The sequence below is a fragment of the Mercenaria mercenaria genome, chromosome 14 (assembly GCF_021730395.1).
Source record: "Mercenaria mercenaria strain notata chromosome 14, MADL_Memer_1, whole genome shotgun sequence".
NCBI classification, from domain to species: domain Eukaryota; kingdom Metazoa; phylum Mollusca; class Bivalvia; order Venerida; family Veneridae; genus Mercenaria; species Mercenaria mercenaria.
Window position 1 is genome coordinate 26,547,805 of NC_069374.1, and position 19,019 is coordinate 26,566,823.

A 19,019-nucleotide genomic window follows, 5' to 3' on the forward strand; every position below is an offset into this window, starting at 1 on the left:
AACTGTTAGTTTTGTATTAGTCGATACGTTAACACCGACAAGTAAGCACAGTTCCGGATATATTGTTATTGCCTTTGGGTAATGAAACCACCCGATAACACTTGCATTTCTGTGTTGTTGTTGTTGTTGTTGTTTTTTTTTTTTTTTTTTTTTTTGTTTGGTTTGTCTTTGTTGTTGTTTTTTGGTTCTTGTTTTCATGTGGTGGATGGAGTGTGAATGCGTTGCATTCATTGTGTTTATGTATAGAGGGGAGTCCTTTTTATATAGACTTGTAATTGCTTATGGATAGAATTTCAGGTTCCTGTGGTTTGAGAAACAAAATGAAAGTAACAGTTGTCTGTAACATGAAACGTTTGAGTTTCCCAGATTGTTGACGTTACATCATAAATGTTCTCATGGCGCCGGTCATATTATAGGTGAAAGGCTGTTATAAGTAAGATTCGTAAGCTGTTATTGCTTTCTGTTCAACTCCTTAATCAATGTTTTGGAAATATTTCATGAATTACTGAAATAAAATATGTTTCAACTAAATACTAGTATATTAATATTATTGGTATAAGTAATGATTCGCAGAACAGGTCATAACTATATTGATGTTATTTGTATAAGAAATAACTTCACAGTCTCTATTTGAATGATGGTCAGATAATTATTAATTTACACAAAATTATGCTGAATGTCATTATGATTACATAACATTAATTTCATGCATATTCACCAAACGTGCTTCTTTAATAGTTAAGTTTCCATTTATTTCCATCCATATACTTTCAAACAATTTCTATAGCTGGATTGACCCATTGCACTACTGATATATAAATTCTGTTTGGCTTCATTGAAACACAAGGCTAAGGGGAACTTTAATCCATCTCCTGGTCCCAGTATCATGGTGGATTATTTTAGGACTGACGTCATCATGTCCACATTGTGCTTATTTCGGTTACACAAAAAGATTGATCCGGATGAAGAAATGGCAATACCGTTCGGGTTATCCAACTCACCTTGATAAATAGACATCAAATATCCATGCCTATTAATGCACACTACTTTGTTAGTTTTCCAGTCTGACACATAGATCAGACTCCCGTCTGGACTAACTGCAATGTATCTTGGAATAGCGCTGTGTTTTAGAACTTCAGAATCAGGTTTAATTGTCTTGTATATCTCACCTGTAATCTGAATAATCTGGAACATTACGGGTTCAGCAAACGACACATAAAACATTCCATTGACATGCTTCACATCCATACATATACCGTTTGTTTTTAATGTTCGAAGTACTGATAGTCCTCCATTTACTGATACAATATGTATCTGACTTTTGTTGCTGAGTACAAAAGCTATATGGTCAGTGGGAATAGTTGTGATTCCGCATGGCCCTGTTTCTAATGCTAAAACATCTTTTATGATGTTATTTTCAGTATCAACCAATTTCAGTGATTTGTTGTTATAATCACATAGAACTAGATTATTGTCTGAGACAAAAGTCATATCCGTGATATAACAGTCTTTCTTGTCTACGTCGGCCTTAATGTCGACATCCCTGATGTAGTTATACTCCTCTTTAGACTTCTGGTCAACGACGTCTGTTTTGCTAATATCGATTTTAGCGAATGATAACTGGTCATCACGGCCGGATTGTTCGGATATTTTGTCCTTGTCTACCATTATATGGTGTCTCGATAATTTACTTCTCGTATGACTCTTGTAACAACTATCACACAAATATTCGTTACAATCCTTACAATAAACAACTCCCTCTATTTCGTCCCCTACTGATTTACACGGATCGCACTGTTTCGCTGTCTTTTTTGGCATAGCGTCCTTATCCAACAGAACGTGATGTTTTGATAACTTGCTTCTAGAATGACTCCGAAAGCAGGTGTCGCAGAGGTATTCTTCACAATTAGTACAATATCCCTGAGTCTCAGCATGATCTCCGACAGTTTTGCAAGGATCACAGATGTACTCGAAATATTCCTCAGAACTTTTGTAGACAGATGACACTTTTGAGCCTTTTGTGCGTACTGATTCTTCTTCAGAACTTTTATATACTGACACAATACCTTCGCTGGGTAAATCACTTTGTTGTTTGTTCACGCTTACATCGTCAGACATGTTTGTTATGCAAACTAACAGATCAAAAACACAATTCCATCATTAAGTCGGCGATAGATAGACATGTAGTGTTCTTACTTTATTACTTTAAAATTATATAATTTGAGTCACTCTAACATCCTTTCTACACTTTAGTTTTTATTTAAACTGATCTGTAAACAAACCTTTCCTTCCGCATTCTTCATCTAAATTGTCAATTTAACTAGACTTGATACACGTAATATAATATGTAGTCATGGTTATTACCAGCTGAAATGCGATGTTTAAATTTGTTTAAAATTTTGTAGCCCGAGTGTGTAATAATACTGCTTTTCTATATACCTGGATTTTATAGTGACGCCTAAGATGTTCACGAATGAGTAAATTATGGAGGGGATGTAGAGTATATGGATGCACTTTTATGGTCTACCTTAAGTGTTGTATGGGGCCAGAAACTGAAAAACTCTACTTACATTATTATTACTATTTTTATTATTTTCATTATTATTATTATTACCATTATTATTATAAGCACTTTTTTGTTATTTCATGGCTAATATTTTAAACCAAAATAATGTCAAAGTTCAGCAAATGTTCTCGACGGCGCGTTCGTCGGAGAAAAAAAAATGTTTTCGAAATTGCTTAAGGCATCGCCTACAGTGGCAGCCATTTGACTCAAAATTTTACATGCAAATTTTCATAAAAATAAAAGATGACTAAGTGATAAATATAAAGTCAATAAATTTGTCATAATTATGTTTTAAATATCTATGTGAACATATGCAAGTAGAAGGATGTGCATTTCACTACCTGTATTATGCCTTTATTCGATATTTTTTATGACAAAATTTTGCAATTTTATCTGCAGTCAAACTCGATATATATTTAATACATTTCAAAGATAATTACAGCCAATTGTAAAGCAGACCGTGAAGAATAAAGTCTTCAGAAATTATTTTGAAATTTTACCTGATTACTGAATTATACACAAACATCCCAACACCATCAATTTATCCAATTTCTGTTCACACATAATTTACATGTATATAAACAGGTGATATTATAGGATTATGTATAGGTTTACCTGGCTACCTGTGGTCAGTAATGCATGTACAAACAACATTTTAAATAAATTTACATAGGGTTGTCTTTTTGTGTCTAATGCAATAACCAGGCATAATTTCGACAAGGAGTTTGCAGTATATATATTGTACTATGAAATTAACTAAATTTTGTCTTTGTAATATCTTTTATATTGGAGTTCTACTGCACATAAAATTTCAATATTTTGGGGTAAATTTTCTGTCTAAACGAGACTCAAATATTTTACAAGCGGCATATGTACTATAAATCATCATATGTTTCTTATGTTGATGATAATTTGACCAGCTGTTAAGGCTTTAGTGCAATTTTCAAGAGAAAAATACTCGGCCTGAAAATATGAACTGATACTGAGTTGTGACTGTGGCGATGCCTTAATGATATTTCCAATTAAGGTGAAAAAGATGTAATGAGCGGGATTTTCAAAAACAAGTTTCATCCTTGATAACATACTTAGATAACAGCAAAAGTTGATCTTTGTCCGTTGAACAATTATTGAAACGGTCAAATGAACACCTTTTACGCAAATGACGTCGAAAATTCACGTTTTAGTCTAGTCGGAAATAGTTAAATATTCAAAAAGTCTTTTTTCTGGCCTTTTAATATAATATATCAGTCGCAAACTATACGGCGATATAGTTTTCAAATGTATACTCCCACTATTCGCCGAAGGAATGCTTATTTTATGCAAAATCATGCCAAAATCTTTCTATGAAATTATTGTTTTCGTGCAGAATGACTAAGTAGTGTGCAAAAACTGGTCCATAGATTTTTAAAACAAAACTAATATTATCTTATAAATTTATTTTACTGTAAAATGATCAAACAAAAATCGGTGGTCACCGACTGCGTTTTCGCAGTATTGTCAAAAAAAACTCCCTTACCCCCCCCCCCCCCCACCCTTACTCGTGCATTTTTCTGACATAAAAATCATAAGAAAATCATTTGATAAATCAATGAAATACACTTCTGCCAGATAAATGTTTGCCATCAGCGACATTTACTGCACACGAGTTAGTTAAGTGATAAGTTTTAGTCTGACCCTTTTCGAATCATAATGTTGTGGCCATCAATCTTAGCATGTGTTGTTCCAAAAGCTGACCTCTACGGAAGTGACGTTTCTTGTATAAATTGGGAGCATGCATTGACTGGTCCATAGAATTGTTTTAAAAATACACAATTACTTGAAAGGTATTTCTCAGCAAAATAACGAAAATGGTCGAAATGATACATAAAAGTTTGTGTCGCATGTATTTCATTAAGTCTTTAATATTTCTATTGCATATATCTTAAAAATATTGGAGACATGAAACCATATAGGAATAATATGCAGCATATGAAGTTGTAACATACTCGGGGATGAGCGACCGCCAAATACTTGTTTTTGCTATAATTTATCTTTTGGAACTACTGCATCTAAACAAACTCAGAAAGTTGTATAGAAAGATTCAACCATCAGACTAAAGTTTTCGATTTTGAACATGATGGACGTACCCGCTGTTGTTACTTGTTGAGATGTTGTCAGTAACAAATGTTGAGCAAGTTAATACCGATAGGGAGTTCGGAAACAATAACAGTTAAATTGTCAATATAGTATTACTACCTACAATACAAAACAGAACACAAACATCAAATAATTTTCAAAATTTTTCATGTTTAGTACGACAGTGTGCTTGATAACTGTTATGGTTGTACGTAGTACAGCAATGATATAAAATGATAAATAAAATGTATACACAACAGCTAGCCTCTATATATATCAATTTGGAAATACCTTTCATAATTCTCAAATGTACCGATTGTCATACAGACTTGCACATACACAGCATATATAGTGCTTAACCACCAAGAATATCCAGTTGAGAATAAAAAAAAAAAACGCCCGGTGTATCGCCCTCCTGCATCGCTCGACACCATTTCATTTCCAACAGTTTTTAGAACGTAATGACACAACGTTGCGTCGCTGAATTACACCTTCTTCGCCTTAAAAGAATTTTCAGTTTGATATCTTACTCCTTTCGATTTTTATAATAAAATGAATTTGATGAAATTTTCGAAAAAAAGGCGACAAAAGTTACCGTCATACTGTACCTTTAGCACGTCTGTAGATTGTACAGACAGAAAAGAAAACTTACCTCAAAATATTTATGTTCAAAGAAATAATAGGTATACAGCAAAGCGTGTAACATTAAAGCCTTAGTTATTGCAAAATATGTTTTTAGAGATATAAATTGTAATTTTGTTTATTTTTACGTTTGGACCTGGCGCCAATGTTCGAGTCCAGTTGACCCTTAGGGTTGGGTTTGAACCTTGTGCTGCACTTTTATGAACTATTTCTTTCTACTCACGTTACTCATGATAACAGTTATGTTTATGTTCACGAAAGAAGACAAAAAAGATAATAATACTGGAAAAAATGTCGAATTGGAAAACATTCCGGTTGGAAAATTTTCCTGGCGGCCGTTTCTCCAGGAAAAAAAAGCCAAAAAAAATTTGCAATTGGATTTTTGCAAAGGCGGCTATTTCATTATGTTTACGATCTAACAAACCATTCTTACAAACCATTCTTATAAGCTATTTTAACATTATCATATAATCATACTTAATAACTTTCAAAAATTGCATCATGTCCGCCTGGAAAAAAGTTCCAGTTCGCAAAAATATGGGACGATTTTTCGACTGGCTTTTCAGAATGTTTAACTGGACGGCGTATATCCTATTGGATTTTGAAAAAAGTCCGATCGAACATTTCTATTTTAACTTGATCTTTTTGCACATAAACATTGAAATATTATAAAATTGCGCCCTTTATTTCTCCTTGACCGCTAAACTATCATACAAACTAAAGATGTGTCTAAGACTTTTTGAAAAGGTACAGACGTTTGCGAAAATCTTGGTTTTGCAAAGATATCCTGGCGGCTTTTTTCTGTTTTCTCTGTGTTTACCTTTACGCAAATGTCAGTAAGAAAGTTAACGGTTGGTATACTTTATAGGATTATCGACATAAATTAAATTTAAAGCATTCTCAACAGATAATAGCTTGATATATTGTATCCCTATCCTTATTCGTTGATCGTTTGGTGGATTTGTTAAGTTCACAAAAAAACTTAACATACACAGTTCTTTATATATAATTTATTCATTCCAAAGACCGAAATTATCCTGAATTAATTAAAACATAAAATGTCCCTCTAGATACACATTTAAAACGAAATATCTATCTTTCATTAATTAATTTATCCATAGTTCAGAAATAGACATTCACAAATAATGTTATTTTAAAAATTAAATGTCGAAATCGAGTAACACACATGATGTTACCGCTCTGTACGGAAACCAGACTAAGTGCAATCTGCAGCCTGTCAAAAAGAGTTCTAATAGTAGAACCGTAAAGTCTGATGTGACAACTGCTGACCAACTGTGGCATTTCTCATATTTTTCTAAAGTTAATGACCCTTAAATCTTAGACTTGCTTTTACTATAATAGTCGAGCTGTTTTAAAGAAAATGAATACGATTTCAAATGTGGAAAATAGATCAAATTAATCAAAACTCTTCTAAACAATTACCATAAAGGTACAGCCATAGTAATAAATTATATACAAAAATGTATGAACAATCCCTTAATTCAAATATATGATAATTTGGTGTCCGCGGATTATTTCTAAAGCTCATAGACAGTGTTAACTGCGTCAATATCACATTTTTCTTTAAATTAAATTCAATGTGAAATTAACCTTTCATTTATCATGACATATTATGTTTACGTTTACTAAAATGTTTGTAAGAAAGCTAATTCTGGGTATATTGTTTAGGAAGCACGGTTACTGTTATGGACTTACATGAAATTTGAAGCATTCTGAAGTGATAATAGTGTCAAAACAAACAAACTTGTGTTTCTACAATTAGTCGATGAGCCAGACCCAGTAATTTTGGCCAGCGGTACCATCCGAGGGTATTAAAGCTCAATGCTATTTTTGGATAGGTAAACATCTGACAATTCAGAAACTATGTGATAGCATTGCAGTGGTGGTAGCTTTTCGTGAGTTATTAGCAGTGCAGTAACCCCACCCCAAAACAGACTTTCATCAAACTTCTGTTATACATAAGAAGACTTTCTATTTCAAACTAATGGTTCTCCCTTCTTTTTGACTATATTTGATTTGTCAGTCGGTAAACAAATTCAAGAAGTAATTTATTTATCAATTTTATTTCGTTTACTTCATTTACAGTATTTTATCATACATTTTGAGAAATTTGCTACATTTTATTTGTATCGAAAACAAAGTTTTATCAAACGAATTTCTCCCGCCATGCCAACGATGAACACAGGGAATCATCTCATTCACATAAAGAAATACTTATATAAGTATCAAGATTCATATGTTTTCCGTCCAATATTTTGGTAGAACTGAGATAATTGTTCTTGAAAAACATGTGACTAGATATAGGTGTTTCGATTTATAAAAGGCCGTACACGCCATTATGTTATAATAGAAGTCTATGGGAAAACAATTGGTGGTCTTTAGTCACAAAACCAACAAATATTTGGACGATGTCGTCAAAAGTGCACGTAACATCCTTATTATCGTATTAGAATTGCATTGATATTATACCAAATGTTTTGTTGAGACCATTCATTTTTTCTTTTGTTTTTGTCAAGCTGCTCATTACAGGACTCGTAGTTGTACGCACAAGTATACAGTACTGTTTAAAAAAGCCATTTTTGACATACAGACATACGGATTAACAGACAGACTGACGTGAAAATTGACATCACTTCATGCAAATGCATCACTTGACTGTAGGAGTAGGTATGAATCAGTTTACACCTAAATATGTATCAAGAATAAGATAAAAAAACTAACTTTTTCTAAACAGCTATTTGTTTTAATGGCGGCCATTTTGAAAGTTCTAAAAATAGAATTCCAAAGAGCTGTGACATTGGCACTTACAGCCAAAAGTCTTGTATTGGTACAAACTACCTCTGTGCAAAATTTGGTACTTTTGTCCGGTCTGTCTAGATTTTTCAAATTTTATGAAGAACTGGAACTAAGCTAACATCCTATATGTTAAATATATATAGTTTGTAATTAATGATTCGGCTCTATTATCACAAAACCTTTGGCAACACGGTGCGTAAAAAGTATGAAATCAACAAAAATGGCGGTTTTGGACCTCATGTGCCTAATGTGAAGACCCCTGGCGCTTCTATTGATTAACCAATTGTCAGTGTAATAAAGTAACGAATTCCACATTTATTTGCTTCTAATCTTGCTTACGGGAACATAATTGATGAAGAATCATTGGGAATGGGGTTGCGCCCCGGGAATCGAGTTGCTCGTATGCATCATGTCAAACTTTTCTGTCACGTATTTGACTGCACAACAAGTTTTCGTATAACGGTATCGTTTCAATGGAATAATTGCCTGGATTATTTCACGAAGAATGGGACCATGATTTGGATTCCAAACTCACGTTTTGTATCATTGTACGTACCAATGTTACAGTGGACCTTAGAAATGTTAGTGTGATTAGAATGGAAATATAGTCATGAGGAAAACATGTATTAGCACTATATTTCAAACCGCGTTAGTATCATTGTCTATATTAGTTGCATAATTATATGACAATTAGCAGACAAACAAATTGGCAACGTTTGCAATTCTGGACTAACATTGACTAAACGCTGCCGACTGCGTTTACACAAATCTAATATTCCATGATTAAAGAGTGGTACTAGTGATGTTTCTCTACATTTCTGGGCACTCTTCTGTCTGAGTATTGTTGTCTTTCTGCTGAAATGTTGCTACACAGGCTGCACGTATACAAAACAGAAATAATAGGGAGAGAGCAGATTTACGTATCACAGGGCGATGAGTTCAATCATTCGTTGAGGCGTCCGCTATGATAAAAGACATTGAGTCTAAAATCATTTGTCCTCCAACTCTGATTCATTTGGATAGGTTAACTGCCCATCCGCCGTAGCACCGTTGAAAACGTTGCTATTTAAACCCCAAAAGGCGATATATGTTTCCTGCTCTAATGTCGATTAAGAACATTTGAAATCAAATTCTTTGAGGCAAATGATACATGTGAACAGCAAATAGTTAGTATCAGCGTTGATTCTATCTTTTTTCAAACATTCCAATTGATGATCTTTATGTGTACTTTCAGCATAATCGTTGGCCGTTACCTGCTAAGGTAATCGCCTACAAAGAAGTTTTCTTGCCAGAAACTGAATAAATAAAATGATATAAGAAGGAAACAATGACACTGTCAATTTTTTCCAGAAAGAAGGCACATTCGTGAGAATATTTGCATTTTTCATCATTTCATACTTTTTTAGACAGTTCGAGCCAGCAGAGTTTTAGGATAACATAGCCAATTCACACCTATGGTTTTTATTCATTTCTGTGCCGAATAGCATTTTGCATTTTACGAAAACGCTCGTAAATGTGTAATTATGTTCAAAAAAATTCACCAGCTACCTCGATATTGTATATATTGATGCGCAACACCAGCTCCTGAAGTCGCGCTACCCATTTTAAGCGTATTACAAGCGGAAATTGGATTGTGCGTTTATCGCCCATGTGGGTTTGAGCTTCACTTGGAGCGTTGAATTCTTTATGTAAGGAAGCCATCCAGCTGGCTTACGGATCGAATGTCAGAAGTTCATTCCAGGTGCCGGCTTGTGTTGAAATAATGCACATATGGGCACCTGGGGCCTTCCACGACCCTCAAAACTGCAAAGTCGCCATATAGCCTATAGTTGTGTCAATTTGCCGTTAACCCCAACAAAATAAAGTAAATAAATAATTTCATGCGTGTGCAACATGTATCTGCCTTTTTTTAAGTGCAAAAGAACTTATTTGACAGTCAAGGTTACCATTTATTTCCATCCGTATACTTTCATACAATTTGCAATACTGACATTATAACTTCCGCTACTGATATATAAATGATGTTTGGATTCATTGAAACACAGGGATGTGGGGAAACTTAATCCATCTCCGATTCCTAGTATCACGGTGGACTGCTTAAGATCTGAAGACATCATTTTCACGTTGTGCATCGTTCGGTTACACAAATAGACTGATCCGAATGAAGAAATGGTGACACCAGTCGGGCCATCCAGCTTACCTTGATACATAGATATCATATATCCATTCCTATTAATGCACATCACTTTGTTCGTTTTCCAGTCAGACACATAGATCAGACTTTCGTCTGGACTAATTGCAATGTGTCTTGGAAATATGCAGTGTTTTAGAACTTCGGAATCAGGTTTAATTTTCTTGTATATCTCACCTGTAAGATGAATAATCTGGAACCTTACAGGTTCTTTAAACGACACATAAAACATCCCATTGACATGCTTCACATCTACACACACATCGTTTGTTTTTACACTTCGTATTACAGATAGTCCTTCATTTACTGATACAATATGTATCTGACATATATCTTTTAGTGCAAAAGCTATCTGATCCGTGGGAATAGATGTGATTCCGCCTGGCCATGATTCTAATGCTAAAACATCTTTTATGATGTTATTTTCAGTATCAAACAATTTCAGTGATTTGTTCTCATAATCACATAGAACAAGATTATTGCTTGAGACCAAAGCCATATCCCTGATTAAACAGATTCTCTTGTCTCCGTCGGCCTTGATATCGACATCTCTGATGTAGTTATACTCTTCTTTAGACTTCTTGTCAACGACGGCTAGTTTGCTAATATCTAATTTAGCGAATGATAACTGGTCATCACGGCCGGATTGTTCGGATATTTTGTCCTTGTCTATCATTATATGGTGCCTTGATAATTTACTTCTTTTATGACTCTTGTAACAACTATCACACAAATATTCGTTACAATCCTTACAATAAACAATCCCCTCTATTTCGTCCCCTACAGATTTACACGGATCGCACTGCTTAGCTGTCTTTTTTGGTGAAGCGTCCTTATCCAACAGAACGTGATGTTTTGATAACTTGCTTCTAGAATGACTCCGAAAGCATGTGCCACAGAGATATTCTTCACAATTAGTACAATATCCATGAACCTCAGCATGATATCCGACAGTTTTGCAGGGATCACATGTGTACTCGAAATATTCCTCAGAACTGTTGTAGACAGAGGACACTTTTGAGCCTTTTGTGCGCACTGATTCTTCTTCAGAACTTTTATATACTGACATACGAGAACTACTGATAGCCTTTTCACGCAAAGTATCTTCTCTTGGTAAAACACGTTGTTGTTTTCTCCCGCTTACCTCGTCGGACATATTTGGTATGCAAATGAACAAATCACAAACACGATTGTATCACAACGTCGACAATAAATACATCATGTATTGTTCGTACTATATTACTTTATATGATTATAATTCAAGTAACTCTTATATCCGTTTGAGTATTTATCTCAAATGGGAACGACAATTTACTTCCGCTTTCTCCTTCTAAATAATCGATTTAACCATCGGGCCGGATATACGTTATTTGATTATGGAGTCATAGTGGTCATCAACAAATAGAAATACAATCTACAGAGTATTCGGTTTAAATTTGTTTAAATATTTGTAACGTGTAGTGTACTTTTAATCCATGGGTGTATGTAGACGGGTAGAGTATAAGGATGCACTAATACGACCTTGCTCTAGAGCTAGATTCTATAATAACATGGTTGAGATTTCTCCATAGGCGGGAGAGGTCCCATGTTTTTGTCCCAGACAGGTCTGAAATATTTTCGGTCTGGTCTATGTAAATTATAAATCCATGCGGTCGAATTACATATCGTTTTCAAATATACATCAAGAAAAACTGCCGCTGGACATTGAATATCTATTAACTTGTTAACGACTGTGTAACATTTATGCTCAAATAGGAAAATCACGGTATTAAAGTTTGGCATTTTATCTAAAATTAAAAGTTTTACCGAAGTGACTCTTAAAGTTTTTGTTGAAAAGCGGTATGATATAATTTTAAGTGATTAACTTCTATAATGCAGAAAAGACATGTGTAACATTTCTTCGGAAATAAATAAAGAGTTCTGGAGTTAGGTTTAATCACCCATTTTCAATTGTGAACCAGACTAAGAAAGAGAAGAAAAATAATATTTAGCGAACAATTTTAATGTTTGGTAAGATTAAAATATTTTACAATGTTGGTCATTCCTGTCACGGTTAAATGGATAAAATTCAAAGTTCTAAAATGCTTTTCTCTGTTAAAACACTCTTACGTTAGAATGAAGTTACGTTAACGTACGATGACGTCAATGTTTTTGTTGCGACCAAGAAACATATATTTTATCTATTGTTTTAGATTAAGGGCATATGAGAATCGAAATAATTTATAGTAAAACCGTGTTTTAAAAGCGCTCGCTACAGTTTTTCCGGACGGGTCGATATTTACCCCAACACCGTGGCAATTTGTTTGTGGTTCTAATCGATGTAGGTCATTGCAGAGTTGTAGCGGTCTTCTGCGCATGTCTGGAAGTGATTATCTAATGTCGCGTACGGCACAAAGTCGCAAATTATTGTATGTTCGCATGCAATATGTATAATATACTGACTAAAGGTTAGGTTAAGTATCACCATGATTACAAAATATATATATTTAAAGTACTTTTAGTTTAGATTGCTTCAATCCGACATATACTGGAGTCTGTAATTTATACCAGCGCTCCAACTCTGCATTGAGTCACAGCTGTTCCTAATCCCGTACCGTACCCATACCGTACATCCGTATTCGTAAACTATAGGTTTTGTTCGGAGAAAGGCGGACACTTTCGTCGTTCTAGGACATCAAAATGCTTCAGAAACACCTTAAAATCCGCTTATTAAAAAATCTGCCGTTTGATAATATGATATATCTCTAAGTCATTTGCTCAAACACTGAAAGAGTATTTCGTACCAACCTGCGTTGTATAAATGCCCGCCACACCCATCTCGTTGTAATTTGATTTAAGCGAAATCTTGGTGACCTATCAATTTTCTTTTTGTTTAAGATTAGGTAGACATAACCAAGGGTATGTACAGAGTTTGATTAAATTCTATTATGTAAAACTGGATAAAATAGCAGAAGTACCAACTTAAAATTGACAAAATATGCAAAAATTGGGTCTGCTGAACAAGTATTCCTTTCTTTACAAAATCGTTTTCTTTTGATTTCTCTGAGCATGTTTCAAATAGATAATTATATTGTTTTCCGTTAGAAAAATGCTTAGATAACAAATTTATGCTGATTATTTTACTTTACTGAAATATATTTTAGGATTATAGAAATTTTGAAAAATGTTAAAAATAACACCATATCTAGGAGAAAATTAAATTGAAACAAAGCTGGTGACCTATTATTTTTATTTCATTTTTCAATACATCATAACATGATCTTTTAATACGAAACATTTCATCAAAATCTATTACTGAGAAAAAAATTACGAAACTATAGCGAGCGTCCTTAACATTATTTATACACTCGGGCGGTAATACATCGTACAAATAATTTATTCAATTATGACGCCCGACGTATAACAGCCCATCGTGCATAAATAGTGTTAAAGCACTCTTTTGATATAAATTATTTCTTAATTCAGGCATAGAAAAACAATTGTGTCGACTTTATGAGAAAATAAAAGGCATATTTCAATAAATCATAAATATTTACATCTTCGAATTTTATCTTTGACACTAGTGCATGAATTAAATTTGTATCAGCATTTTAACAGGAGATATATTTGCATCTTTACAGCCGACAAAGATGGGCGTATGTTATACATGTCATGTAAGATGTGATTTTTCTGCGTTGTATGTGTACTGCATAGCAAAGACACGAAGACATGAAAGGAGGAGAACTACCTTATTCATTGTAATGCTGAAAGCATTTCCTTCATGAAATACTAGTAGTTGTATATTTTTCATGGACACAGCAACAGTTATAGATCTTATTCTAGCTGCATTCACAATGTGAATATTTGACAGAAATTATTTGTTCTTGTACAAATGTATCGAATCTAATCCCCTTTTCTTTCGAGTTTTGTGTAGTTGTTTGCCGCGGTACATGAACTCTACTTTGTTTTGTGGATGAGGATTCTACCTAGACACTGACAAAACTTTAGTAGATTAGAATGCTTCTCACGAGACCATAGCGAACGACAATGGCCAACTTTAAATAGATAAGGATCCTACTTACGAGACCGTGACGAACCTCTGGCGGTTACAAAAAGAGTGCTTACAACAAGACCATGACGAACCTCTTTTTTGTTGGATTTAAAGTCACGCCGACACAATTACATGTCATATGGCAACTTTTCAGGAAGACCCAAGGTTTCCCTACATGGAATATTTCATCATTGGTGGGCACCTGGTTAGAACCACCGACCTTCCGTAAGTCAGCTGGATGACTTCCTCACAGTGAGTGGCAATTGATTTGAAATTACGAACCTCTGGTAGATACAAATGTACACTACGAGACCCGATTATGACGAAATTTTGTGGAGAATTCTAATTTTGTAACGAGACCATGACGGTGGATGGTAATGTTACACAGAAGACAATATCGAATCGCTGGTGGATAAAATACTACATACAAGTCCATAACGAACGACCATGACGAAATTTTGGTGGATACATATTACCTACGAGAACCTGGAAATTTGAACTAAAAATATAACATTGTTTGTTTACATGTATTCTAGCTGAATCTAATCACTGCTGGTTGTGTTAGACTGGAACTTTCAAGATGTAAATTTTAACCGAATTTCGAACATTTTAGTGATGTATACTCTTTCATTTGTTCCATTTCACCAACATAATTTGTGTGTATACCAGGCAGGAGATGAGGCCAACATGTTGTTTCAACCCCTGTGACCACACAATAGCTGACTGATGTGTTTTGTCTGTAACTTTTATCGTACTGGTCAGATATCGGAAGTGTGTAAGCACGAATGGCGTTACCTCCTGGACCAGGAAACAAATGAACTGTTATGTATGCTAGTTGTGAGAAGATAAACTATAAGGACTATCACAACAGAGTTTTTGGGTTGCAGCTTATATGAAAGAATGTATTGGTGTTTGTTGTGCAGAACAGTGACTATTTTTCTGTACTTTATTTCTGACACCGTCAAGAAAAAATGATGTTCATTTAAATTTTGACACATATACCTTAAACACAACTAAGATGAACGAAAGCTATTCGTTCCCTCAAAGAACTCTTGCAATGTGTCTGTTCCTTTATACCACTTCATGTCAATATCGTCTATAGATTGTAATCAAGCAAATGGATTCAAAAACATCGAATCTAGCAGTTGCCCTTGTTACTTGCCCATGAAAAGATAACATAGCTTTACCTTGAATTATTGGTAATTACGTGTGTTATTAGATAAAAAATTGCAACATATCGGAATCAGGGTTTGGCAAGCACTTAAGGTAATTCTGCACGTTAGGATCAAAATTTTTTCTACAATGTAGAATTTGATTAAATACTTCGGAATATACAAAGAAAATTCAGCAAATAAGAAAGATAGGGTAGTGTGACTTTTGCTGGACTGATTTGAAATATAACGATCTCACGCAAGTTTTCATATTAGGAATCGCAACTTCCACAACATTTTCACGAATAGAACTCTTTCTACAGTCTAAATTTTAACGAAACTTTTTACAGTCGTAAATAAATATATGGCTTATAATATGGTGAAATAAAATGTATAGAACCGCCTATTTCAAGCTAATTTCAAGACAATATTTTGAATTATTTAAAGTGTTTGAATATCATATGGAACTTTAGAAAGATAGTAACAGTGCCATTTTAATAAATTTACTCACTGGTTGCCATTAATTCATAAACTGATTTTCGTTTCCATACGCCGAATCCACTCAACTTTTTTTCCGGATAGGGATAAATGACGTTACGCTATTACTTCCGGTTTTTCAAACATGAAGAACTACCTGAAGCTTCTTTTTTTTTATGATTTTCGGGGGTGGCGGGGGATTAACGCCATTTTTCAATAGTATTTCAGTCATGTAACGGCGGGCAGTTAACTTAACCAGTGTTCCTGGATTCTGAACCAGTACAAACCTGTTTTCCGCAAGTTACTGCCAACTTCTCCACATGAATTATTAGAGGTGGAGGACGAATGATTTCAGAAACAATGTCTTTTATCAAATCGTCACGGAGAACATACACCCCGCTGTGGATCGAATTCGCGACCTCGCGATCCGCAGACCAACGCTCTCCCTATTGAGCTAAGCGGACAGGCTCTTAAGCTTCTGTGGAATGGCGTTTTTGATGAAAATCATATGATGTATATCATAGTTGCATTCAGTGTTTCATATTTTTGATTATAATTATTATTATTTTGATGGGTATAAGTCGCACCCATACAATTCAGGTCATATGGCCACTTTCCAGCTTTGCCAGTGGTTGAAAGCCAAGGTGCCCCTCCGTGCATTATTTCATCACGAGCAGGCACCTTGGTACAACTACCGACCTTCCGTAAGCTGGATGGCTTCCTCACGTGAAGAATTCAACGCCGAGAGAGGGTCTCAAACCAAAATAGGTAAGAGGCAAGTGAAGTTAAGTCAGCGACCTTCACCACATAGCCACATAGGCTTTTATATGTGTAGCAGAGTTCAGCTTAAGCTTGTACTAACGGAAAAGAAGCATATCGTGGGCTGAGCGTGAAACTATTGTAACTGTATATAAATTAAGAACAAGATACAATTGTGTCGCGCTCTTCCCTTTTATCACAAATACAAAAATACAGATGTTTGTAATAACTTATGGACATGTCACAAATTCTAACTTCTAGTCTAACAAAACAGCTATCTTACTGTATCTTAATATTCTAATATTTTATTAATTTTATCTGATGCCTGATCTTTTGTTTAATACTTTTTAAATAGTTTATTCACAATGATATTTATGCTCATTTATTTCATACATCTTTAAAATGCCTTGATTTTTAGATGTATTTTTTATGTGTTTGTAAAACGCCATTGAATATGTTTTACGTAAAGATACGCGTTTAATCAAATAAATTGTACTCATTAAACATAAACATTTCAACACATTTAACGATATCATTCTTAGAGATCGGTCTAGTTACCCCAGAAAACTGTGCAAGATCACAATGAAGTACTGTTTACGTACAAAGAAAAACCAACGGGCCCAGTAATTAGCAACAACTCTCCATTGGCAAATAAAAACTGGAGTCCAACCCATTTCTCCTGAAGCACCCAAATGAGGAGTATTTGCCATCTCCAAGATAAAACTTCATTGCTATGTTCTGGACTGCCATTATACAAGAGGAAGTTTTGTGTCCCCAAATGGCTGCTCCATAAGCTATTACCGGCCAAACCAACGAGTCATAGAGTTTAGTAAAACACTGTATGGTACGCCAACAATCACTTTCACTTTAGCGATAAGCAAACATAATGACCGGCTAGAACTCTTGGCCACCACATTTGCAGTAACATTAAAATCTAAAAATTCAGTTAAAATCTTATTGAAAATGAAATAATAAATAAGTCTTCCTCAGTATTCACCTTACACTTGAATCTAAATGGTTTACAAATAACAACGTTCATCCGATTTGTTACAGTTACCTTCGAAACGCAAATAACCGAGGAACACCAAATAAATCACGAGGATTCGAACCGGCAGAAAAAAGACATAAAGATTTAAAAGAATAATGTTAGATATGTTGTGAAAAATATTTTTAATGATAATTAACTCTTAGGGTATTTATGTTTTCCACACATTTGGTAGCCGTTACGAGATACAAGGGACTTTTTCACAAACAGTTTCTTTTACTTAAAGTTGGTAAATTGATTATTAAACAATCAGTTCCGGGCCGATTATCATTATATCTTGTTAAATAACAAAATAAATAGGTTCATATTATTATGCCTATTTTTTCTGCTGAATTTCATAAATAATTTATTCAACGGTTAGATTCACATATTAGTGTTATCAACAGTTTGTTCTACACGGAACATTGTATTCATTTGGAGTTCCTCGGTTATTTAGGTTTTGAAAGAAAAGGTAAACGATCATGTAAATCATAGTTTTAAGTGAATACTGGTTAAGTCTTATTTAATATTTCATTTTCAACAAAATTTAGGATGTAACGAACCTTAATTTTCTAGAAAAACGAGGTCCGTAGCCCTAGAAAACCCGTAACAGGATTGTCTAGAGGTACGGATCCGTACCTGTAGAATCAGATTCTAGAGGTACGGAACCGTGTCCCTAGACACTTTCAAATTGAAATTCGATCTTAATTTCAGATTTATTATGTCAATGACAATTGAGGATTAATTGTTCATGGAACCTGAAATTCGGAAATATTGACATCTTGCAAGCAAATATTTTATAATGTACATGCACGGTGAAAACTGTTTATAATTTCAATATTTGTTATATTATTAATTACAATAGCTACAAATGTGCATTACGAGACCATGAAGAAATTTTGTGGAGGAGAATGCTAATTTTGTAACGAGACCATGACGGACCTCTGGTGGATGAGAATGTTACCCACGAGACCATGTCCAATCGCTGGTGGATGAGTCCATAACGAACCATGACGAAATTTTGGAGCATATAACCTACGAGAGCTTTTTGAACAATTTGTCCTGGAAATGTAGCCCTATAAAAGTTTTATCTTGGTTCCCATCCATTGTGTACAATTTGTTAACGCGAGCATTTATCTTTTATGTTTTCAACATAATCAGTACTGATATTCACGATACGACTGAATGCATGAAATCTTCTGTAATGTGAGAAGACAGACAAACACTTCCTTAAAATTTCATATAAA

General features: G+C 34.3%; 1 protein-coding gene across 1 annotated transcript; it reads right to left on the reverse strand.

Annotated features, from left to right (window-relative positions):
* Positions 1–894: 894 nt before the first annotated feature.
* On the reverse strand, positions 895–2,118 carry LOC123526709 (uncharacterized). Its single transcript, XM_045305957.2, has one exon. The coding sequence runs from the start codon at positions 2,116–2,118 to the stop codon at positions 895–897; it is 1,224 nt and encodes a 407-aa protein (XP_045161892.2).
* Positions 2,119–19,019: the final 16,901 nt, after the last annotated feature.